This window comes from Populus alba, chromosome 11 (genome assembly GCF_005239225.2).
Source record: "Populus alba chromosome 11, ASM523922v2, whole genome shotgun sequence".
NCBI classification, from domain to species: Eukaryota; Viridiplantae; Streptophyta; class Magnoliopsida; order Malpighiales; family Salicaceae; genus Populus; species Populus alba.
The window spans coordinates 18,450,347-18,474,382 of NC_133294.1; the positions used below are offsets into that span (position 1 = coordinate 18,450,347).

Genomic DNA, 24,036 nt, shown 5'->3' on the forward strand with positions numbered 1-24,036 from the left:
AGATATGTGGGTCTCCGGTGTCAAACCAAGCCTGAAGAATTCCGACGAGATTAAATGCGAGAGAGAGCCTCGTCTCTTTACTTGGCTGTTGCTAGGGTTAAGCTAGCAAGGGTGAGTCCATTTAGATGGATTTGTTTTCTAATCCCTTGCATTCTAAACTAAGATTTATCCCTATTAACGAATATATTAAAATATATTAAAATAATATTTTTTATTTTTTTAAATTTACTTTTAATCAACACAACAACATAATTCAAAAAAACTATAAATAAATAAAAACAAATCTTAAGCAAATAACGTTTTGGCAAGGTACATAGCTCATGCCATAACATTTACACGTTTAATTGTTAAAAGATAAATTACTGTTCTGATAAGATTCAGTGATTTCTAATAGCCACTCATAATTCAGTAGATCTTCAATTATTTTTCTGTTTCAAGCTCAGAATAAAGCCACAGCACTGGTAAATACAGCTGTCTAGTTGTAAGCCTTGAATATGGTAGAAATAACTGCTGTTGTAAGAGTAACACCTCAACATATCATGTTCTGCCTCAGCAAACCAGACGATAATGCAAAACAAATGGTATGGCGACAAGGGAAGTGGAAAATGATGTTCATTATATTTATTTGTTCCTAAAAGAAGAGACATTAGTATTACTATTACATAATCGAGTCTAACATGACCTTGCTATCATGATGAACAAAAAAATGGGTCACTACAGTGAGGATTTTGGTAGCAACCCATGTCATAATTATTAAAATCTTAATCTATATACATCAAAAAATGAGTTGGAAAGGATAATTCAAAAGTAGGGAAAAAAAGAATGAGAAGGAACTCCCTGAAGCGGCAGAACTATAACTCTCTTCTGGCACGAATCTTCGGTTCCTGCAAACAATTTTAGAAGAGAAGGAAAAGGAATGATACGTTTCCTGATCAAAATTTTTAACTTGCATCAGTTTCCTTGCCACCACCAGCAACTTTGCGGTGGCGCCTAGAGCCAGACCTCCTTCCACGCCTAGCTGGGGCTCTCCGGACAGGAGCACCTATCACCTTTTCAGTTGAAGTATCAAGTGTTGTTTGAAGTGGAGGTTCATCAACCAAAAGAGGTTGAGGAGGAGGTGGTGGTGCTAGCAGCAGTGGTGGCGATGGAGGATAAACAGGCAGACGATGAGCCATCTGTTCTAAAACATCTCTATGGTATTTCTGCACATGGCAACAAACAGACCGGGGTTAAAAAGAAATGCACAAGGAGACAACAGAAGAGTTGGACTATCAAGAAAAGGAAAAGTATTCGTTAGATAAATATCCGTTTCTAAAACATCTCGATGTTTAACAGTTCACAAAATTCAAACAAGTTTCATATGAGCACAAAAATCTATTGCACTCAAGCACAAAGAAAAATTTTAGGGCAATGCCTTCAAAGCATTAAAGACACCAGTGAGAAAGCATTACAAAAATATAAAATTACTAATTTACTTTTGGCAAACCTCAAGAAGTTTATGAAAGTCTGCCTTGCAAGTTTCATATGCATGTCCTTTATGCAGTTCACTAATTTTATGTGAGCTTCTCCACTCCACAACCAATCTCCTGGTTAAACACGTCCTCTGGTAATTAAATATAAGAGAACTCTACACTATGATGAGTTTCTAGCAAGAACCATTTGAGGTAATTTTCATAAAAAAAGAATCAGGACAAAAAATCACTGTATGGGATAAAATTCAGGATATCACCAGCAGTCGCCATGTGAAGCCTCCTTGCGATAAGCCACCATGAAATATGGCATTCTTTATCACAATTTGGTCCAGTGCAATTAGACCGAAACTGTAACTTCCATGAGGGGTGCTAATGGACTCTATAAACATACGCAGTTATGGAAATCAGAAGGAAATGCTTATCTGCAACCTAAAACTAAAACAAAATAATGTCAGAAACAATTTTCTATAAAGGAGTTGAATTTGTTGCAATCTTTTTTTTTTCCTTGAGAATTTGTTATAATCTTGTTTTCCAATGAACTGGGTGTTCACATGATATTTTGGTTCAAACAGAACCAACAGTACATAAAATGATTACCTGAACAACAAAGTTGCGCCTTTGACAGTCCAGGAACATGTTGACAGTCCAATTTGTTTTCTCATGAATCTTATCCCTGACAGTGGAAAAGCTGATTTGGTCCCTGGAAGTAAAGCGATCAACTTCATTGAACCAAAGACAAGTAAAGAGGTTGCTAATAGGAACATGCTCCCTTATCACAACACATCCTTCAGGGACATCTGCAGAGCCACAGGTGAACAGGAACTATATCAAAGACAAAGGACAGGCAACAAAACACCGAAAGAAAACCAGGAACTTGCACCTACCACTTATAATAGGAAACTTGGCCTCAGAATATGGAGTCAAACCCTCCTTTTTATAAAATTCAACCTGAAAGTCAATGGAGGCATTTTCATATTTTCCAGCAGCTTTATTTGCCTCAGCTTCATTAAACACATCAAAGCGTCGATAATGTCTAGAAATTGCAAAAGTAGCATTTTCTCTCCACAAGAACCTGAACAGTAGCTCAAGAAATAAGCGTGGTGCCCAAAAGTAGATTCAGGCAAATATCTAATAATAACATCATCTAAATTGATTAAAGCATGACAGGACATCATTTGAAATATTTAGTAATGATCACAGAGGCAAGTGTTTTATAAGCTTGTTAAGTAATCCACTCACTAACTTCTATTATCGATACTAAGCACATGAAATGTCCATGATCAACCTTTAAAGGAAACAGTGTTTTCATTCAATAATGAGAGAAGATTACCATTTGGTTTCGGATGTACACCCCATTCGTTTCTCTCAGAAACAGTGTTTTTATTCAATCAAATACAATATGATTTGGTCCACAAAGATGTGCATCACACCATCACCATTCCAATTGAGAAATGTTTCAGTGACAGGCACTTGCAGGACATTGCAGGATGTGGTTTGACGTTCTAGGAAGAAAAGGATGTATTCGACTGATGTAAAGCCTACAATCTCAATCAATTTGAGATCAGCTACATGGATCAATTTCGTCCAGTTACTTGGAAGAAAAGGATACATTTAATGAAAATACCAGGACCAAAAAAGTCAACCAGAACTTGTTGGAATTATAAGCATGTAAGCGGTGAGACGAAATCTCAAAGATCTCCAAATCAAACAAAAAAGATTATTCAATGATAAACTTCATAGCAACTTGGGGGTATGAGAATTTAAGGTTTGTGATAACTGAGTGCCATTGGATGAAAGTTTCTGAGTTCAGGATTCTAATCTAGCCAATATTGAGAATAAAAAAAAGAGTGACCATTGGATGACAAAAAAGGACAACAAATACAAATTGAAAAAAGAGAGGAAAGCAAATGCAAAGTTAATTTAAAGATAAAATAAGAAATTGAGAAGTGGAAAGAGAGTAAGCAGGCAATCAAACAAGGAGATTCAAGTTATAATGAACACATATGTTGGAGAGGATCTGATGTCTAATTCCAGAAAATCGAGCAACCAAAATTTTCTTGTATGGCCAGATTGTCAAGTATAGTCACTGAAAACAAACCTAGCTCAAAAAAATAGTAGGACCAAGGTAATTTAATCAATTCAATTAGAAACAAGTGGCTTGTATCCAGATACCAGTAGACTTATTCTATGCATAAATGGAATAACTAGATCAAGGAAAAAAAGCAGACACAATGGATACACACACACGCACACAGTGAGAGAGCAGACATCAGTGTCACCTTTCTAAAATTTGATATGGATCGACAACAAGTTCAAGTTTTCCATCAATCCACAAAGAAAAGCGGGCATTTGGAAACATTCTATGCGATAGAAGCTTTGGGACCTGCCATGGACAAAACCAGGTTTACTAAGTATGCTAAAGTACAATCTAGTGTAACATAGATGTTAGTGAACCATAAGTCTGCTGCTGATTTTGGAAAAAAAAAAATAAGCTGGTTCACTTTTTATCTATTGGTGGTAGCAGGGAAGAGGGTATGGGAGTTGGAAGGAGTAATTGATCATTGTTGCATAAGACTTTTCGGTTCTGGAAGTGATGGAAAAAATCAAGTTCATTCAGCCATATGCATCTTCCTTCCATTCATGATATGGATCATAAAGAAGCCAAAGGAAATCAAATAATTAGAGCTATAGTGTCATCGATGACCAAACAGACAACCATTAAGCCAAATTTGCACCCAGAAGTCCAAAACATTGCTGAATGAAGTTTACGGCAAGTACCTTCCCGTTGCGCCTTCCATCTGTGTAAGGAAGATTATGGACAACAACAATTCTCCATATACCAACTTTCCTGCTGTCATTAAGAATACTGTTATTCTTCAAATAAGCCTCTGTTTCTTCATCAACGAACATGAAGAAGCAGATAGTGTTCATGGAGTATTCACTAATATTACGTGGCTGTTGTATGTCATCAAAAGCTCCTGAGAGGAAAGAAAAGGAGATCATTTAATAGCAAGCCATCAAATCAACAGATGAAAGATAAGTTGCGATCCCATTACACGGAGAAATACCAAATATTGCTGAGGCAACGACAACACCATGGCACTGCTCCATTGCATCCAGGTCAATTTTGTCCATGTCAAATCCTGTATTCTGGCCAGGTCTTTTCCCTTGGACAAATCTGATCAGTGCACATGTGTCAAAAATTTGCAGAGTTAAAAGTTATAAGTTGGCAGCAGTAAGAGAAACTGGTCCAATAACTAGTTACTAGAATGATTATCCTACAAATATAGAATTGGCTGAAATTTCAAAGGAACAACCTTCAATATTCATAAACACATAAAAGATCTTTGGAGAGAGCGCTTACCCACAATGCACTCTCATTGACTCTCTAATATCATAAGAGTCACTTCTCTGCTTTAAAGTAGGGTATCCTCCAAAATCAGAGCCTCCAAACTCTCCTTCCCTACTAAGAGGATCCTCCAGGATATATGTCAAATTCTTAATTACTGGAGAAAACGAGGGGACCTTTGGCATTAAGGCAATGGCTTCTTCCACAGGTAGGTAACATACAGGACATGCTGAAACATAAATGAAAGAGAAATCTCAGGAACATGGGAGTGAAATCTCATTACTTACTTATCATATGTCCTAGCACCTCAACATCCCTGTCACCTTAGAATGTTTACAAACGAGGACCATGGTGATGCCTACAACTAATGACTGTTAAACCTAAAAAGGAAAGCAAAATCTAGTTGTCAAAACAGTTGGGGGGAGGCAAGGAACTTACGCCGTGGTCCAGTTCTTTTTTTATCTGCTGGTGGAGGAGGTAAAGTGAAACTATTACATGGGTGCCCTGGAGGAAGGGTATATCCCAAAAAGTATGCAGAAGGAGGGGGAAGCAAACTAATATTCGAAAATATTCCTTGAAAAAAAGAAGTCTTGTTCTCAATCCTGCTTAAGGACGATGTGTCACTGAGACTTAATGTCGGGGGACGGCCACCTTCTTGTGCATCTTCACCTGCAAACAAAGCAAAATGAAGACGTTATTTCCACAGTTGCAATCGAACTCCAAAAGGACCACAACACTGATAACTCTAGCAAAGGTTCAAATGCAGTAAAGACTAACCCGAGAAGCCCCGAGAAGTGAATAGAAGAGAATATTTTCAAAATTTAGTAAAAAATAAACATCAATCAGTGGGACCAATTATCCATGAGTATACAAATCTCCCAGCTCATGTAATAAGAGCAAAGCAAGAACTAGCTGAAACACACTTTCTCCAATTCAAATAATCAACTGAAAGAAAGGCAAGAACTACATAACAGCCATAAGCACCGATTCAACACAACATCAGTGATGAATTTGAGCATTATTCTAAACTAAGAAACAAACTTAATTACCACTAAAATCCCATATCCTATGATTGAACACATCAATATCTAAGCAATAACAACATATAGATAAATTGAAAATAAAACATACCTTTTCCTACATACAAAACCCAGACAAAAACCGCGGCAGAGATGACGCAAAGGAGCAGCATGCCAACCTTTTTCCTACCAGCAAACTTGAAGATCCAATGGAATAGACTCTCTTTCTCCTTGAACATCTTTGCAGGCTTAGTACGGCCATTTGTTTGCATAGGAAAGGGGGCACTACTAAGAACACCATTACCATTATGTTGCTGTTGTTGTAGTTGCTTGTCCAATGAACCATAACTACTAGAACGGATCCCCAATGACCCTCCAGTCATTGTCTCTCCTAAAACCTCACACAAAACAACACCCCTCTCATCTCATCTCAGAAACCCTTTTGCCCACGTGAGAATCAAATAATATCATGAATTCATCAACATATAATGCGTTAATGAGGAAAACAATCAAAATCCACTTCACCAAATTGGCCAAAGATAAGATTTTTTCTCGAACAAACTATCAAATCATGCTCTAAATTCAACAAATAAAGCAAAATAGTTAAGACCACTTCACCAAATTGTCCCCAAACTCTTGGGGTACCTTCAAAATTCTCACTCTCCGTATCCAAAATACACTACAATTCCCAAAAATGAAATGAAAACAGCACGAATGGACAACGATTACAAAGAGGCAGAAAGTATAAATCTTTTTTGCATCTATGAATAAACAGATCAAAGAAAATGTGCGACAAAAAAATTGAATTTTGAAGTAAAAGGAATAAGAAAAGAAAGGGATTTTTATTGGATCTTGAAGAGAATAAATCTAGGATTTGTGATTGGATGAAAAGGGTTTTTGAGCAAAAATCTAAGATTGATGAAATCGAGGTTTGTTTCCTTTATTGTATTTCAAATCAAATCCGGGATTTGTGTTTTATGAGTGCATGCTTATGTTTTTTGGTTTCTTTTTCGCTAAATTTGAGGTTATTACAGAAACTGAGAAATTCAGTATTTATATTTATATTAGCATTTACTTAACAAAAGACAAATAAAATAAAATAATGCTTAGAATCATGGCATGAAAACATGGAAATAATAATTGATAGGCTAATGGACGGTTTGCTTTTGTGGCATAGCTGTGTTTTTAAAAAAATATATATTTTTTTTTAAAATTTTAAATTTTTTTAATTTATTAAAATTAAAAATAACAATAAAAAAATACTTTATAAATAAAATATATTTTAAAAAACGAAAACAAACAAAATAACAAACATTATCTAAATCTCTAGTGACGATAAAAAAAAAATATCACAGTGAAGCGTAGAAGAATATATGTTTATGGCCAAGGAAAGACACTTGTCAAAGATTAAATAAAGTCATTAATGGCCTAATTGCATTAGTTAATGCAATTAATTAAATAATCCAGTAACTAAACAAGCAGCCGTTTGTTGAAATTGGAAGCATAAGCAATAGGGATCTTTGCGGAAGAAAAAAGGAAAAAAGATTAACTTATTTTTTATAAATCCTAAAGATTATTAGTTGATGAACAATTCTAAACATATTCGGTTGTGGAATGTTGGAGCAATTATGTTTGATAATTCTCTTTTAAATAATTAGGATTTTATAGGAAACTAGTTAAATGTACTTGTATTAATGGATATTTACCAACGAAGTATTAATTTAGTGGTTAAAGCACCGCTATAACCTTGTAAAGATGAACATATACAAATTCAATTCTCGAAAAACGTTACTTGTTAGGAGAGGCAACATGAATCCCAAATAAAACTAGTCCAACCCTTTAAAAAGATATAGGGATACTTAAGTTAAAGGGAAAAAAAAAGAACTAATAAATATTTACTTTTAAAAATTCTTTCAAGCATTGATATTATTATTATTATTGGATTCTTAACTATTGTTTAAACATATTGATTATTTGTCATGTTGATATCTTTGCTTCAAAATAAAAGAATTAAAATTAAAAAAAAAACTATATTAAAATAAAAATATATATTAGCCGTATAGAATAATTGTGAATGAAAGTTTTTTTAAAAAAAAAAAAACATTCAAGAACTCAAAATTCATAATTAATGGTTAGACGGAACAAGAGACTCGAGAAACGTACTTGTTGAAAGAAATAGCCACAAACTCTAAATAAAACTAGTCCAATCCTTTAAAAGGTTATGGAAATACATAGGTCACAGAAAGAAGAAAAAAAAAACTAATGAATATTTAAATTAGTATGATTATTGGATTCTTAACCATTGCTTAAAGACTTTGTCCTATGGATATCTTTGCTTCAAAATAAAAGAACTAGAATAAAAAAAAAAAAAACTATATTAAAATAAAAATATACATTGGCCGTATAGAATAATTGTGAATGAAGTTTTTCTTTTTTTAAAATAAATTCAAGAACTCAGAATTCATAATTAATTGGTTAGACGGAACAAGAGACTCGTAGTATCTTAATGGTTAATGGAATAAAAAAGTTGTATTACCATATAATATCTTTTTTAAGCTCAAATAATTCAAAGAAAGAGTTTAAAAACACAAATTTTCTAACATCATCACTACACCAAAGACCTGTTAATGTTGTTAGTTAAACTTTATCGTTTAGAAACGCGGTTGTATTCATGTTTTTAAAAAATTAAAAAAAAAATTATCAAAAATTAATTTTTTATATATATTTTTTGGATGGTTATAATACGTTAATTTTAAAAATAATTTTTTAAAAGTAAAAATATATTATTTTAATGTATTTCAATATAAAAAATAATTTAAAAAATAATCATAATTATATTTTTAATCTGGCTACATGTTGTTGGTGATAATTGTACAACTATCATTAATTTATAGAACCTCAATTTAAATATATTTTTCTTTTCATGTTTAGACAGAAGGATAAGTCTTAACCACTAGTGGCATCACCATTTCCTACGTCGATCACTTTCAGGTCAATTTTGAGAGTGTGCATCACCCCTGAAACACAAGTTTTGCATATCTAGATTTTGACGGGAATTTAAAAAGGGTGTTTGAAACATGATTTTAATAGTGTTTTTTAAAAAATTAATTTTATTTTTTAAAATTAACGTTTTATTTTAAAATTTTAAATTGTTTTGATGTATTTATATTAAAAATATTTTTTAAAAAATAATAAAATTATTATTTTAATATATTTTTAAACAAAAAAAAATCATTTTAAATCGTCTTCACTATTAGGCTTTCAAACACCTTTTATGACAAATAAACATATATTATTTAGTATTCAGGCCATGGCCTAGTGGAGGAAGGGTCCCTTTCTCTCTATGCATGCATGTCATCCCATGATGTTTTACCTGTTTACTGAGGCTTACAGGGTGTTCAATGGAGCTCGAGATTAATCGTGATGTGCGTAAGATGACCCGGACATCCCGGGTTATTAAAAAAAAAACAAACATATCATTTAATGTGACTCTACAACGATTAATTGAGCCTGTTGTTATTATTCATTGAACTTAATTGTGTGATTTCATAAGAAAATGTGTCTTGATATGATTGAAGGCAAAGAGTAAGTGCTAACCATATCCAATGGATACAATTGTTGACGGGGAGGGGAAAACGCAATCATATCTTATAGAAAAGACTTCAATTTAATGGCTCTCTCTCACAAGAAAACTTCAGAACATTCACAAAAATCTCTACCCATTCAACCAATTCAGAAGCTTCTTGCTCCTAAAACTTTTTCTTATTTCTTGCACACTCCTAGAGGGTGAGGCCCAAGTGGCGTTACAAGACCTTTTTGTAGCCGAGTGGAGGCTTTGCTAGGGCAGTAATCCGCCGTTGAGAGTGATCCCTCAAGATAGAAAGAAAAGGTAAGAAACATGTCAATAAAAGAAAGACTAATGGAGTCTCGTAGAAGAGAGTATAAATACTTGCAATTTAACCTAATTCAGGTGGGCTTAAAGCCATTAACATGATTAGTTTAAATACTTTTGCACTAATCTTAGTGCGAGACCAAAGACACAACATCTCTGAAGATTTCTTGGAAGGAAAAGAGGAGTCATCACTGTGTGATGGGCCTATCCATTTTGGATGGTTTCCATACTATACTTTCTCTTATCAGACCCAAATATCAATTAGCCCTTAACTTTTAACATGGTTATCAGATTTGATTCGTTGATTAATTTGATTAAGGAGTTGAATCTCAGGTTATACGGATTAACTCAAATTAATCTAGAAAAACTTAAAAAATAATTAAATTTTTAATAATGTATATAAAAAATTAAAAAATAATCCATGTGAATATAGATTATACATGTTATAAATAATAAAATTTAAAAATTTATTTTTAAAAAAAATTATTTCACATTGAAAAGATATTAGGTTATTATATTTATCCTTTTAAGTTGAAATATTTAAATCAAAAGGGTTTTTTATTCTATATTTGAAAAAAACATAACTTTTTTTTTTCTAAACATAAAGTATATATACTAAAGGGTTTTAAATCCCACATTGAAAAAATAAAATATTTTTTTAGTATATATATATATATATATATATATATATATATATATATAGGGTCTCTGGCTTATGAGAAAAAATACGTTTGAAAAAAACAATCTTAACCAGGTTTTACCGGGTTGCTTGGGTCATGGGTCAACTAGGTTTTACCAAATTTTTATTCATCTCAATCTTTTATTTTACTCGAATCAGATTTAATAACTATGATTAAGACTCGTAAATTTGATATGATAGTTGGATCTAAAAATATAGCCTTAGTATACTGGATGTGACTCTGTTTATTTTTGTGTTTTTGAAAAAAATTTTTTAAAATTTTTATTTTTTATTTACTTCAAATTAATATCCTGGAAGGCAAAAGTGTTCTTCACAACTCATATATTGTAGTGAAAAATACTTATAATTAAAATTGATGAATATCTAAAATAATTTTTAAGAATTTTTCTAATCAACTTCTATATTTAAATACTAGCCTATCTATACATCTAACATTTATACTAGGATATGAAAAATGACATGTAATGGTATGCTTAATATTATATATAAAATGCTTTGATCAGAAAAGCTATTGGTGACATGCTTAAGTTATTTTTTGAAAATAGGTCAGTTGTAAAATATAATTTATAAACTAGCGCAATTAATAAATATAATTTAGAAATATAGCGCAATTAATGATATAATTTAGACAACCATGCTGGAGTATCTCAATTCAACAGGTTGCACTACTGAAAAAAAAAAACTAAGGAAACCTATTGAATATTTGAAATTCTTTTTTGAAAGGGTGGGGCTGCACTATTCCTAGAAGCACAACCCTTAAAAATCAATTGTTGAACTATATGTGAAAAGTATAGCATATTTTTATTTTTTTTGTACTATATGGCAGGTAAAGGCAAAAAACAAATCTGTAATAAAAATAGATATAACTTTTAATTAAACTGTTAATTTGAATTTAAATTTTTTTATGAGACTATATAGTTATAGTAGGTAATAGGTATGATGATTGTAACTAAAAGATCAATAAAGTCTTTAAATTAGGTTGAGAAGCTACTATTTTTTGTTAATTTTATTATTTTCGTATTTAATTTTAATTTCTTAACTTAATTGAATAGCACTCGTTTGTACAACATTTTTTATACAAATGAGTTCAGAAAATCTCAAAATTTGCCTTACTCTTAAAAATAGTGCAACCTTTGAGAGTTTTTTCTATGGATTGCACTAATATTGATATCGTTTCATTTTATTAGATTATGCTGCAAAGAGCATAGTTTTAAAACTTGACTCGACTTGATGTAATCTGGTGGGTCGATCCAGGGCTGAAACCGAGGCAAGTTAAAAAAAAAAAAGGAGAAAAAAAAAAACCTGATGTGATCCGGTAGGTTGACTCAGCAAGATCCGGTTAAAATTTTGGTTGTAATTCATTGACTTTTATATATATACACACACACTAAAACGATGTTATTTTGATTTAAAAAAAAAAATTGACTTAAACGACTTAATAACTCAGTTAAAACTTGAAATTCAGATCTTGAAATCAAATCAAGTCTAAAAACTATAGCTAAAAGCAACACAAACTATTTGAAATTCATGATTTAAAAGAATGCGCTATTCCTAGCAGCACAGACAACAAAAATGAATTATTTTCTTAGGTTTTTTTTTATTCTAATAATGCTAGTTAGCCAATTTTGTTTTTGTCAAATGTTTTATTTTGAAAAACAAAAAACTTTGACAAGCTGCAGTTATATACTTATATCCATCCTTTTTATACCTTCAAAATGAGATATTTCAAGTACAAAATTTACAAAGCCACAAACACACAACACGATCGCACGTTAAAGCAAATCATAATTGAGGCCTCAGCTCCCTACCATCATAGGTTTAGGTATCCGATTATGAGATGTGAACCACTTGGAATTATTTCCCCTCCCTCTCATGATTAATTGCTTAAATTTGCTACCATGATTGCTTTAATTATCATGGCATAAAGTATTGTGGAGTAAGGTTATGGCAATGGAAGAAGGCAAGTGATCACATAATATAAACGAGAATTACATTCCATGCAGTCTTATAATTATTAATATAATAATCATTAGAGACTTACATAATTGTTAATTTTAGAATTCGTAAAATTATTCGAGGTATATATAAGCTGACCCGAACACCCACGTTAGTTAAAAAAAAAAAAGAATTACATCCCATGCAATATTTTAAGCTTAAATTGCTTTCTTTGTTTGTAAAATAAAGTTTTTTTTTTTTGGAAAATCTAGTTGTGGAATCAGATATACATGAAGGAAATAAATTTTGTATCTCTCTAAGATACTAGTACGTTTGATTTCTCTAGCCTGTATTTTAAGGTATACATTAACATAAAATTCTCTTTCGTAATTAAGCGGTTAATTATATCTTCAGTAATTATGAAAGCCGAAACCTTTTATGAATCGATGTTAACATATATTTGCCTTTAGAGCATATGCCAAAAAACCATTGTGAAATGGATATGCCTATGCTTTAAAATATATTCATTTCTAAGATAAAAAACTAATAAAACAATGAATGTTGCTATTACAAGATCTCATAGTTTTGAAAAAATCCATAATTATTTTATTTTTGGTTTGTTAAGAGAAATAATAGTATTTATATTTAGTTTTTGGGCCATTCTAGTTTTTATGCTGACAAGGTGGAGCTTCGTGGAAAGGCTAATACTCCTGCATTGACATGGTAACTTGTTTAGTTAAAAGTTTGTCAATTTAATTTTAAACAGTGTAATTTATTAATTAAATTTTAAATTTATATTTTAAAAATTATTAATTTAAATTTATTATTAATTTAAATTTTATAAATCTCAAAATTACTAAAAATTTATAAACTTCATCATGTGATATTAATAAAGGACAGACAAGTTACACCAAAAATTCTCTTATCTTGTCTGATGAGCCTTTAACTTTTCTTTTTTAATATATTAATATTAAAAATAAAAATAAAAATATTATATTAATATATTTTTAAAAAATAAACATCATCGAATGCCAAGTACTAGCTTGCTTGTCAACGAGGCTCGCAGCCTCGATGGGTGATAGTCAAACAAACTTGTTCGTCTTTTCGTCATTGGATTTTTCACAAACAGGTGGCAGCCGCTAAGTTCACTTTCCTGTCCCTTTCTTTTATATCTGGATATTTTTCTAATACTAGTGATTGTAACTCTTCTTTTCCTTTTGGATATTCGTGAAATTGAACGAACATTCTTTGACCCTTCAAAAGTTGACTATACAAATTGAATTTCTCTTAAAATATATGAAGTTGCCATTGAATCTGGACCCCAATTCTTTTCTGCCACCTAACTCTATGATCGTTTTGGTTTAGAGTTTGGTTGTGACTATAATTAATACGAGAAGAAAAAGAAGAAAAGTTTCTCTAGTGTTTTTTTTTTTTTTTTTTTTTGTATATGAGATCTGTATGAACTTCATGCCCAGTTTTAGTTATTAAATTAATTATATATATATATATATATATAATCACCCTCAATGTTAAATGAATATTTATAACTAGAAAATAGTTATATTAGTTATTAACTTAAAAAAAAAAAAGCCAATAAATCAGTAACATGAATATTGCCGAACGTATTTGATTATTAAATCATGTAACTTGTAACATGCCTACCCATTTATAACTTGATTAAGATTTCTCTAAGGCCCTCGATAAAGTTTTGATTGGCTTGATCGTATTAGTAAATTAATCTGAATTTTAACTATATTAACTTTTTTTTTCTTTTTAATTTTATTTTAATTTAAATAGGTTTATATCCTAAATCAACTGCTAGGCTAATCCGAAATTTACATCTATGGAAATACGTTTGAACCTACCAATGATTTAGTATTTTCTTTGAAGATAATCGACCTTGATATTGTAATAAATACAAAATTGCAATCGTGTAATGCTGACAAGGTTCGTGGACAAATTCACGGCCATTATAACCTGCTGCTAAACGTTTGACTTGGCAAGTTGAAAGAGACTCCTATCCTTTCTCTACAACCTTAACCTCCTGTTTCAGACCAAATTATCTGCCTGAAGTTATAATCTACCATGATAAACACTCCTTCCTTTCTCTTTCTCTTCTGTCTTCTTGGATTGAAATGAAGAAATTCAACAGCAAGCTTGATCTTGCCTTGCTTCTACTTCCTGTAATCCTGTTTTTGCAACCCATATCGGCTATTGACTTTGTCTTCAATGGATTCAATTCCTCTAGTGTCTCACTCTATGGCTCTGCCATCATTGAATCTCGCATTCTTACACTTACAAATCAAACATCTTTCGAAATTGGCCGTGCTTTGTACCCAACAAAGATACCAACCAAAGCTCCAAAGTCTTCATTTGTGTATCCATTTTCCACTTCTTTTATTTTTGCTATGGCCCCTTACAAGAATGTTCTTCCTGGGCATGGCCTGGTTTTTCTTTTTGTGCCCTTTACAGGCATTCAAGGCTCTAGTTCAGCTCAAAATTTAGGCTTTCTGAATTTTACGAACGGTAACAGTTCAGATAATCATATGCTTGGCATCGAGTTTGATGTGTTCGCAAATGAAGAATTCAGTGATATGAATGATAATCATGTTGGAATAGATGTAAATTCACTTACATCAATTGAAGCAGCAGATGCAGGATATTGGCCCGATAATTCAAGGAGCAGCAGCAATGGGAACACCAGTGATGAGGATAGTAATTCTTTTAAGGAACAGGATCTAAATAACGGTAAAAACTACCAAGTTTGGATTGAATATGAAGATTCTATGATTAATGTTACTATGGCTCCGGCCGGCATGAAAAGGCCTGCCAGGCCTTTATTGAATGTGTCTCTTAATCTATCTGATGTTTTTGAGGATGAGATGTATGCGGGATTCACTTCTTCAACCGGACAACTTGTTCAAAGTCACAAGATTTTGGCATGGAGCTTTAGCAATTCCAATTTTTCGTTAAGTGAGAGGTTAATCACTACTGGGTTGCCATCGTTTGTGCTTCCGAAAGATCCATTTTATCGGTCTAAAGTGTTCATTGCAGGAGCCACAGTGGGAGGGGTCCTTCTTGCTGTTTCTGCTGCTACAATTATATGGTTTTTGATTAAGAGAAGACAAAGGAAAGCAAGGGAGAGAGAGGGAATGGAGGATTGGGAATTGGAGTACTGGCCACATCGAATTAGGTATCAAGAAATCGAAGCAGCAACAAAAGGATTCAGTGAAGAAAATGTTATCGGAATCGGAGGAAATGGAAAGGTCTATAAGGGTGTCTTACCAGGAGGGACAGAGATTGCAGTGAAGCGAATTTCACATGAAAATGATGGGATGAGAGAGTTTTTAGCTGAAATTTCAAGTCTTGGAAGGTTGAAGCATAGGAGTTTGGTGGGTTTGAGAGGTTGGTGCAAGAGAGAAAGAGGAGTCTTCATGTTGGTATATGACTACATGGAAAATGGGAGTTTGGAGAAGAGGGTGTTCGATTGTGATGAGAGTAAAATGTTGAGCTGTGAAGAGAGAATAAGAATTTTGAAAGATGTGGCTTCTGCATTACTGTATTTGCACGAGGGATGGGATTCTCAAGTCCTCCACAGAGACATTAAGGCCAGCAACGTGTTACTTGACAAGGATATGAATGGAAGGTTAGGTGATTTTGGATTGGCTCGAGTGCACGGGCATGGTCAAGTGCCTAGCACCACGCGGGTGGTTGGAACCATAGGATACATGGCTCCTGAGGTGGTTCGAAGCGGAAGAGCCTCAGCTCGAACCGACGTGTTTGGTTTTGGGGTCTTGATTTTGGAGGTCATGTGTGGAAGGAGGCCTATAGAAGAAGGGCAGCCACCTTTGGTGGAATCGGTTTGGCAGTTGATGTTGCAAGGGCAGTCACTTAATGCCTTGGATGAGCGACTAAAGGCTAGAGGAGAACAATTTGACGAAGGAGAAGTAGAAAGAATGCTTCATGTAGGCTTATTGTGTGCATATCCTGACTCTAAAGTGCGGCCGACAATGAGGCAAGTAGTGAAGGTCATGGAGGGCAATAATGAGCTTGGTGAGATTGAAAGTGAGGATATGGATACATGTTTGCTACAACAGATGAAGTCTAAGGATTTTTGGTCGAGTTATTCTCAAAGTTCTAGCCATGGATTGCACCCAACTTTTGATGAAATTAGACGATACAACTCATCGTCTATGTCTTTATCTTGGAGCAATACTGTAGTGGAGGGTAGGTGAATCTGCATTCAGTTGATGAATTACAGTATCTGTTGGTTTTTTTTTTACAAATTTAATGAACTAAAATTTGCCAGATTTTCCGTGGCAAGCTTGGAAGAAGCTGCAGAAGTTGGCAGGATCAAGATCCAATAGCATATAAAATGAAACAGTGGGGAGGGAGCCTTGATTTTGATTTGCGTTTTTTCTTTATGAATGTTTGATAGACTGGAACAATAATGTAGAGGAGAATCCTTTCTTGTTTCTGTACATAAATACTAGCATATTGGTGTGTACATAAATACAGCAAATCCACTGATGTTTTTTTCCTTAAATTTCTCTTCCTCTTTGCAAACATGTCACCTTTGTCTTTGCACATTCTTCAAGTTCAAGAAATTTCAATGGAGTTGTTGATTTTAAAACCAAGAACCTCACTGACCATCATGACTTGAAGAAGTATTATATGAATGCTCTAGTCAATTCACCACATATATATATATATATATATATATATATATATATATATATATATATGTTGAAGAGAATAAAGCACTAGTTTGATCATTACCCATGTTTTTTTGTCACATTTCACCAGGCAAGGAATGACTATTATTAGGTGAGTAGGTGGTGGGCAGGTGGGAATATTGCTTTTTAGCGAGATAGAAAGTTAAACTTTGTCGTAATGGTACAAGATTTCTGTCAAAGACACAGTCTGCTATTTTGCTTCTGTGTTTGACTAGGAAATGGGCGTGTTATTATTTAAAACTAACTAATGATTCCACAAGTTGACTCCAACAAGCACCAGTGGTCTAGTGGTAGAATAGTACCCTGCCACGGTACAGACCCGGGTTCGATTCCCGGCTGGTGCAACCCTTTTTCTCGACGTCGACAGGGCCTTGTTGGGTCTGTCGAATCCCACAATGTTTTTAGGCTTAAGACTATTTTATCCTTGTCCCTATGTCTCTTCTTAAATGGGCCTGAAGTGCATATTGTTAAAAGTTTGTTTGTGAATGATTATGATTATTTTTTTATTTTTAAAAAATTATTTTTAATATTATAATATTAAAATAATTTAAAAATATTAAAAACTTATTAATTTAGAGTTAATAAAAAAAAATTTAAAATTTAAAAAAACAACCATAATCATACTATAAAAAAAAAATTCTAAGAGTTTCTGTTCATTAATACCCTTGAATTATCTAATAAACTAAAATTGCTCAGTTTTTTACTGTGGACTACACAATGCAGTCCACAGTAAAAGCTGAGTTGTCTTTTTTTTTTTTTATTTGTTTTTTTTTTTTTTTTTTGTGTTTTGCATTTTGCTTTGTTTTGTTTAAGTTGTTTTTCTCTTTGTTTTTTTAATGAATATTTTTTTTTTGTTTAATTTTTTTTTGTTAAAGTTAAATATTTTTCTATTTAGTTATTAAAATTTCATAACACGTATTTCGGGTTTGACAGGTTAACCTAGATTATTTTTTTCTGGTTTTTTTTAATTAATTTTTTTGTTTAATTTAGTTTGTTAATGTTAAATTTTTTTTCTATTTAATATAAAACTTTTATGACACAAATTCTGGGTTTGACGAGTTAACTTAGTTAATTCTAAGTCAACTCATAATTTATTTTTTTCTAATAAATTATCAAACTTTCATGATATGAATCTCATGTTTGACGAGTTAACCTAGTTTGAAGAGTTAACCTAGTTTGAAGGGTTAACCCAGTTAATTCAGATGTTTTTTTTTTCTTCATTAGTTTTTATTTCATGTAAGTTGTTTTTTCTTTGTTTTTAATTGATTTTTTAAAAAATTTAATTTGTTAATATTAAATTTTTTTTCTATTTAGTTATTAAACTTTCATAACACGGATCTCAGGTTTGACGGGTTAACCCAATTAATTCAGATTTTTTCTCTTTTTCTTCATTAGTTTTTTTTCTTCATGTAGGTTTTTTTTCCTTTGTTCTTTTTTCTTTTTAATTAATCTTGTTTTTGTTTAATTTAGTTCATTAATATTAATTTTTTTTCTATTTAGTTATCACTCTCATGACACGAATTCCAGATTTGACAGGTTAATTTGACTTGATAAGTTAACCCATTTGATTCAGATTTTTTTTTCTTTCAATTTCATCTTTTAATATTATAATTAACACACAGTGAAAAGGCTGAGCATGTTTTTTTTTTCTTTTTTTTAATGAATATTTTTTTTTCTTTAATTTAGTTTGTTGAAGTTAATTTTTTTTTTATTTAGTTATCAAACTTTTATGACACGGATTCTAGATTAACCCGATTTTTTTTTCTGGTTTTTCTTTTTAATTAATTTTTTCGTTTAATTTAGTTTGTTAATGTTAAATTTTTTTTATTTTGTTATTAAATTTTCATGACACGGATCTCGAGTTTGACGGGTTAACTTGGCTAATTATGAGTTAACTTGTAATGTTTTTTTTCTATTCAATTATCAAATTTTCATGACACGAATCCTAGGTTTGTCTAGTTAACCTAGTTTGAAGGGTTAACCCAATTAATTCAGATTTTTTTTTATTTTTTCATTAGTTTTTTTTCTTCATGTCGGCTTTTTTTTTTTTTTTAAATTAATCTTTTTTTCTTGTTTAGTATTTTTGTTTTCCTTTTCCTTTTTGTTTTTATTTTTAATTATTTTTTTTAAAATTTAGTTTGTTAATATTAAGTTTTTTTCTATTTAGTTATCAAACTTTCATGAGACGGATCCTAGGTTTGACGGGTTAACCCAGTTAATTCAGATTTTTTTTTTCTTTTTTTTTTCTTTTTTTTTTCTTCTTGTATGTTTTTTTTATTTTTTTTTATTTAATTTAGTTCATTAATGTTAATATTTTTCTATTTAGTTATCACACTCTAATGACATGAATCTCAGGACCCAATTTGGTGGGTTAACATAGTTGATTCATATTGTTTTTTTCTTCATTGGTTTTTTTTCTTTCAATTTCATCTTTGAATATTGTAATTAACTATAACTAAAATGCATCAACCTTTTTTCTTTCAATTTCATGACACAAATTTTAAATTTGACGGGTTAACCTGGTTTGACCGGTGAAAATAATTTATTCAATTTTTTTTTCTTTTTCTTAAATAGTTTTTTTCTTTCAATTTCATCTTTTAATATTGATTTGATTAAGAATTAAAATTTATGATTTGTTTCGTTTACTGTTCATTGGATTATTATTATTTCATGAGTAGATTTTAATGTACCTCTCCTTGCAAATCACTATTAATCAGAATAATGCTTTGCTTTATTGTTTTTTTTTTTTCTATTTAATTAATTTTTTTAAATTTCATTCTGTAATATTAAATTTTTTTTTTTTTTAATTATCACACTTTTATAAACAGTAAGACTCATATTTAAGGCTCCGAGTTTGTTATTGCAACAAAACTTACATAAATTTGAGTTATGCAAGTTTAATATTATTATTAATATTATAAATATAATTTTTGAGTCAGATATAACATATAGACCCAATACTTTTAGATATAATTGTGAAGGAAAACCAAATCCTCTTACATCTTAATTTTTTATGATATCTGTTATGTAAAAAAAAAATTACCTGCGGCATAGCACGGTCCACGTTCCTAATTTCTCTTAAAATATATCAAGTTGCCATTGTATCTGGAGTCTGGACCCCAATTCTTTTCTGCTACCTCACTCCTAACTAGGTTGATTGTGACTGTAATTAATACGAGAAGAAAAAGAAGAAACTAGAAAGGTTTGAACACTGCCTTAAAAATCTTCAAAATGAAGTTTCTCTAGTGTTTTTTTTTTTTTTTTTTTTTTTTTTTTTTTTTTTTTTGTATATGAGATCTGTATGAACTTCTTGACCAGTTTTCGTTATATATATATATATATATATATATATATATAATCACCCTTAATGTTAAATGAATATTTATAATTAGACAATAGTTATATGAGTTTACTTTTTATATTATTGTTTTAAGTTCAAATATAAGAACAACTTTTCTTTTTTTCTTTTTTTCTTTTTTTTTTAAAAACGATAAATTAGAAACATGAATATTGCCAAACGTATTTAATTATCAAATCATCTAACGTGTAACATGCCTCCATGAGTTAATAAAATAAAATAAATAAAATATTTTTTTAGAAAAAACAAATAATATTATTTTAAAAAAATTAATAAGTTAAGGTAAAGTAACTGGCTTAACCGGATTAGTAAATTAACCTGAATTTTTTGTTATATTAATTTTTTGTTTTTTAATTTTTTCTTTAATTTAGATACGTTTAGATTTTAAATCAACTTGCTGGTTAATCCGAAATTTATATCTAAGGACGCAAGTTTGAACCTACCAAGTATTTTCTTCGAAGATAATCGACCTTGATATTTTGATAAACGCAAAATTCCAATTGTGTAAGGTTCATGGACAAATTCACAACCATTATAATCCTGCTGCTAAACGTTTGACATGGGCAAGTTGAAAGAGACTCCTATCATTTCTGTGCAACCTTAACCTCCTGTTTCTGATCACCTAATCTGTCTGAAAAACATGAAAAACACCTTCCTTTCTCTCTCTCCTTGCTTCTTGGATTGAAATGAAGAAATTCAACAGCAAGCTTGATCTTGCCTTGCTTCTACTTCCTATAATCCTGTTTTTGCAACCCATATCGGCTATTGACTTTGTCTTCAATGGATTCAATTCCTCTAGTGTCTCACTATATGGCTCTGCCATCATTGAATCTCGCATTCTTACACTTACAAATCAAACATCTTTCGAAATTGGCCGTGCTTTGTACCCAACAAAGATACCAACCAAAGCTCCAAACTCTTCATTTGTGTATCCATTTTCCACTTCTTTTATTTTTGCTATGGTCCCTTACAAGAATGTTCCTCCTGGGCATGGCCTGGCTTTTCTTTTTGTGCCCTTTACAGGCATTCAAAGCTCTATTTCAGCTCAATATTTAGGCTTTCTGAATCGTACGAGCGGTAACCGTTCATATGATCATCTGCTTGGCATCGAGTTTGATGTGATCGCAAATGAAGAATTCAGTGATATGAATGAGAATCATGTTGGAATAGATGTAAATAATTCACTTACATCAATTGAAGCAGCAGATGCAGGCTATTGGCCCGATAATTCAAGGAGCAGCAGCAATGGGAACACCAGTGATGAGGATAGTAATTCTTTTAAGGAACAGGATCTAAATAATGGTAAAAACTACCAAGTTTGGATTGACTATGAAGATTCTATGATTAATGTTACTATGGCTCCGGCCGGCATGAAAAGGCCTGCCAGGCCTTTATTGAATATGTCTCTTAATCTATCTGATGTTTTTGAGGATGAGATGTATGTGGGATTCACTTCTTCAACCGGACTACTTGTTGAAAATCACAAGATTTTGGCATGGAGCTTTAGCAATTCCAATTTTTCGTTAAGTGAGAGGTTAATCACTACTGGGTTGCCATCGTTTGTGCTTCCGAAAGATCCATTTTATCGGTCTAAAGTGTTCATTGCAGGAGCCACAGTGGGAGGGGTCCTTCTTGCTGTTTCTGCTGCTACAATTATATGGTTTTTGATTAAGAGAAGACAAAGGAAAGCAAGGGAGAGAGAGGAAATGGAGGATTGGGAATTGGAGTACTGGCCACATCGAATTAGGCATCAAGAAATCGAAGCAGCAACAAAAGGATTCAGTGAAGAAAATGTTATCGGAATCGGAGGAAATGGAAAGGTCTATAAGGGTGTTTTACCAGGAGGGACAGAGATTGCAGTGAAGCGCATTTCACATGAAAATGAGGGGATGAGGGAGTTTTTAGCTGAAATTTCAAGTCTTGGAAGGTTGAAGCATAGGAGTTTGGTGGGTTTGAGAGGTTGGTGCAAGAGAGAAAGAGGAGTCTTCATGTTGGTATATGACTACATGGAAAATGGGAGTTTGGAGAAGAGGGTGTTCGATTGTGATGAGAGTAAAATGTTGAGCTGTGAAGAGAGAATAAGAATTTTGAAAGATGTGGCTTCTGCATTACTGTATTTGCACGAGGGATGGGATTCTCAAGTCCTACACAGAGACATCAAGGCCAGCAACGTGTTACTTGACATGGATATGAATGGAAGGTTAGGTGATTTTGGATTGGCTCGAGTGCACGGGCATGGTCAAGTGCCTAGCACCACGCGGGTGGTTGGAACCACAGGATACATGGCACCTGAGGTGGTTCGGAGTGGAAGAGCCTCAGCTCGAACCGATGTGTTTGGTTTCGGGGTCTTGATTTTGGAGGTCATGTGTGGAAGGAGGCCTATAGAAGAAGGGCAGCCACCTTTGGTGGAATCGGTGTGGCAGTTGATGTTGCAAGGGCAGTCACTTGATGCCTTGGATGAGCGACTAAAGGCTAGAGGAGAACAATTTGACGAAGGAGAAGTAGAAAGAACGCTTCATCTAGGCTTATTGTGTGCATATCCTGACTCTAAAGTGCGGCCGACAATGAGGCAAGTAGTGAAGGTCATGGAGGGCAATAATGAGCTAAGTGAGATTGAAAGTGAGGATCTGGATGCATGTTTGCTACAACAGATGAAGTCTACGGATTTTTGGTCGAGTTATTCTCAAAGTTCTAGCCATGGATTGCACCCAACTTTTGATGAATTTAGACGATACCACTCATCGTCTATGTCTTTATCTTGGAGCAATACGACAGTGGAGGGTAGGTGAATCTGCAATCAGTTGATGAATTACGGTATCTGTTGTTTTTTTTGCGAACTAAAATTTGCCAGATTTTCCATGGCAAGCTTGGAAGAAGCTGCAGAAGTTGGCAGGATCAAGATCCAAGAGCATACAAAATGAAACAGTGGGGAGGGAGCCTTGATTTTGATTTGCATTTTTTCTTTATTAATGTTTGATAGATGGGGACAATAATGTAGAGGAGAATCCTTTATTGTTTCTGTACGAGGAATAATTAGCATATTGGTGTCCTTAAATACAGCGGAGATAGAACGTTAAACTTTGTCGTAAAGGTACAAGACTTCTGTCAAAAACGTTGACTGCTATTTTGTAATTTTTGCTTCTGCGTTTGACTAGGAAATAGACGTGTCATTATATATATTCAATTACCTATTCCACACGCTGATACCAAGTTTACCAACAAGCACCAGTGGTCTAGTGGTAGAATAGTACCCTGCCATGGACGTCAAAAACCACACGATGTCTTGACTTTAGACTGATAGTGATTATTTTAAAAATATTTTAATCTATTTAATTAAATTTTTTTATGATTAAATTTTTTTAATTTAATTAATTTGTCGGTTTTTTTCTGACCGTTACTTCAGACTTATCTCTTTCCCTTTTTTCTCTTCTTAAATGGGCCTGAACCTGAAGTGCACACTGTTAAGTGTTACACAATGCTCTAAAGCCCATATAAAACTCATTATTCCCAGTTTAAACATCATTCCCGGGCCGGTCTATACTGTGTATGGATAACAAAATTAATGATGGGCCAAT

The 24,036-nt window shown here is 32.4% G+C and overlaps 3 protein-coding genes and 1 non-coding gene across 6 annotated transcripts; 3 read left to right on the top strand and 1 right to left on the bottom strand.

Moving 5' to 3' along the window:
• Positions 1-599: 599 nt before the first annotated feature.
• On the bottom strand, positions 600-6,940 carry LOC118031347 (probable hexosyltransferase MUCI70). Of its 3 annotated transcripts, XR_004684519.2 has the most exons (10): positions 5,953-6,940; positions 5,260-5,490; positions 4,837-5,050; positions 4,541-4,650; positions 4,251-4,450; positions 3,752-3,855; positions 2,357-2,544; positions 2,070-2,269; positions 1,730-1,901; positions 1,082-1,202 (listed from the first exon to the last, which is right to left on the bottom strand). XR_004684519.2 is itself a non-coding variant. In XM_035035726.2 (9 exons), the coding sequence occupies exons 1-9, from the start codon at positions 6,221-6,223 to the stop codon at positions 942-944; spliced, it is 1,779 nt and encodes a 592-aa protein (XP_034891617.1). In that variant the 5' UTR covers positions 6,224-6,931; the 3' UTR covers positions 600-941. The 3 variants fall into 3 exon arrangements, 2 of the variants coding, with proteins under 2 accessions (XP_034891617.1, XP_034891618.1); XM_035035726.2 differs by lacking the exon at positions 1,730-1,901 and having other exon boundaries at positions 600-1,202; positions 5,953-6,931; XM_035035727.2 differs by lacking the exon at positions 1,082-1,202 and having other exon boundaries at positions 1,754-1,907; positions 5,953-6,939.
• Positions 6,941-14,356: 7,416 nt separating this feature from the next.
• LOC118031348 (L-type lectin-domain containing receptor kinase VII.1) lies at positions 14,357-16,913 on the top strand. Its single transcript, XM_035035728.2, has 2 exons — positions 14,357-16,594; positions 16,677-16,913. Exons 1-2 carry the CDS (start codon positions 14,503-14,505, stop codon positions 16,739-16,741), a joined length of 2,157 nt encoding a protein of 718 aa, XP_034891619.1. The 5' UTR covers positions 14,357-14,502; the 3' UTR covers positions 16,742-16,913.
• A 463-nt stretch (positions 16,914-17,376) lies between these two features.
• On the top strand, positions 17,377-17,447 carry TRNAG-GCC (transfer RNA glycine (anticodon GCC)). The gene has a single exon. It is a non-coding gene; the product is annotated as a tRNA-Gly (tRNA).
• Positions 17,448-20,929: 3,482 nt separating this feature from the next.
• On the top strand, positions 20,930-23,658 carry LOC118031349 (L-type lectin-domain containing receptor kinase VII.1). Its single transcript, XM_035035729.2, has one exon. It carries the CDS (start codon positions 21,148-21,150, stop codon positions 23,248-23,250), a length of 2,103 nt encoding a protein of 700 aa, XP_034891620.1. The 5' UTR covers positions 20,930-21,147; the 3' UTR covers positions 23,251-23,658.
• Positions 23,659-24,036: the final 378 nt, after the last annotated feature.

Coding starts and splice junctions, on each gene's coding strand:
- LOC118031349 (XM_035035729.2), top strand. CDS start 21,148: ATGAAGAAATTCAACAGCAAGCTTGATCTTGCCTTGCTTCTACTTCCT.
- LOC118031347 (XM_035035726.2), bottom strand. CDS start 6,223: ATGACTGGAGGGTCATTGGGGATCCGTTCTAGTAGTTATGGTTCATTG. Junction 5,051..5,259: donor AAAAAGAACTGGACCACGGC/GTAAGTTCCTTG, acceptor TTTATGTTTCAG/CATGTCCTGTATGTTACCTA. Junction 2,545..3,751: donor CCATATCAAATTTTAGAAAG/GTGACACTGATG, acceptor GCTACTGTTCAG/GTTCTTGTGGAGAGAAAATG.
- LOC118031348 (XM_035035728.2), top strand. CDS start 14,503: ATGAAGAAATTCAACAGCAAGCTTGATCTTGCCTTGCTTCTACTTCCT. Junction 16,595..16,676: donor GAGCAATACTGTAGTGGAGG/GTAGGTGAATCT, acceptor AAAATTTGCCAG/ATTTTCCGTGGCAAGCTTGG.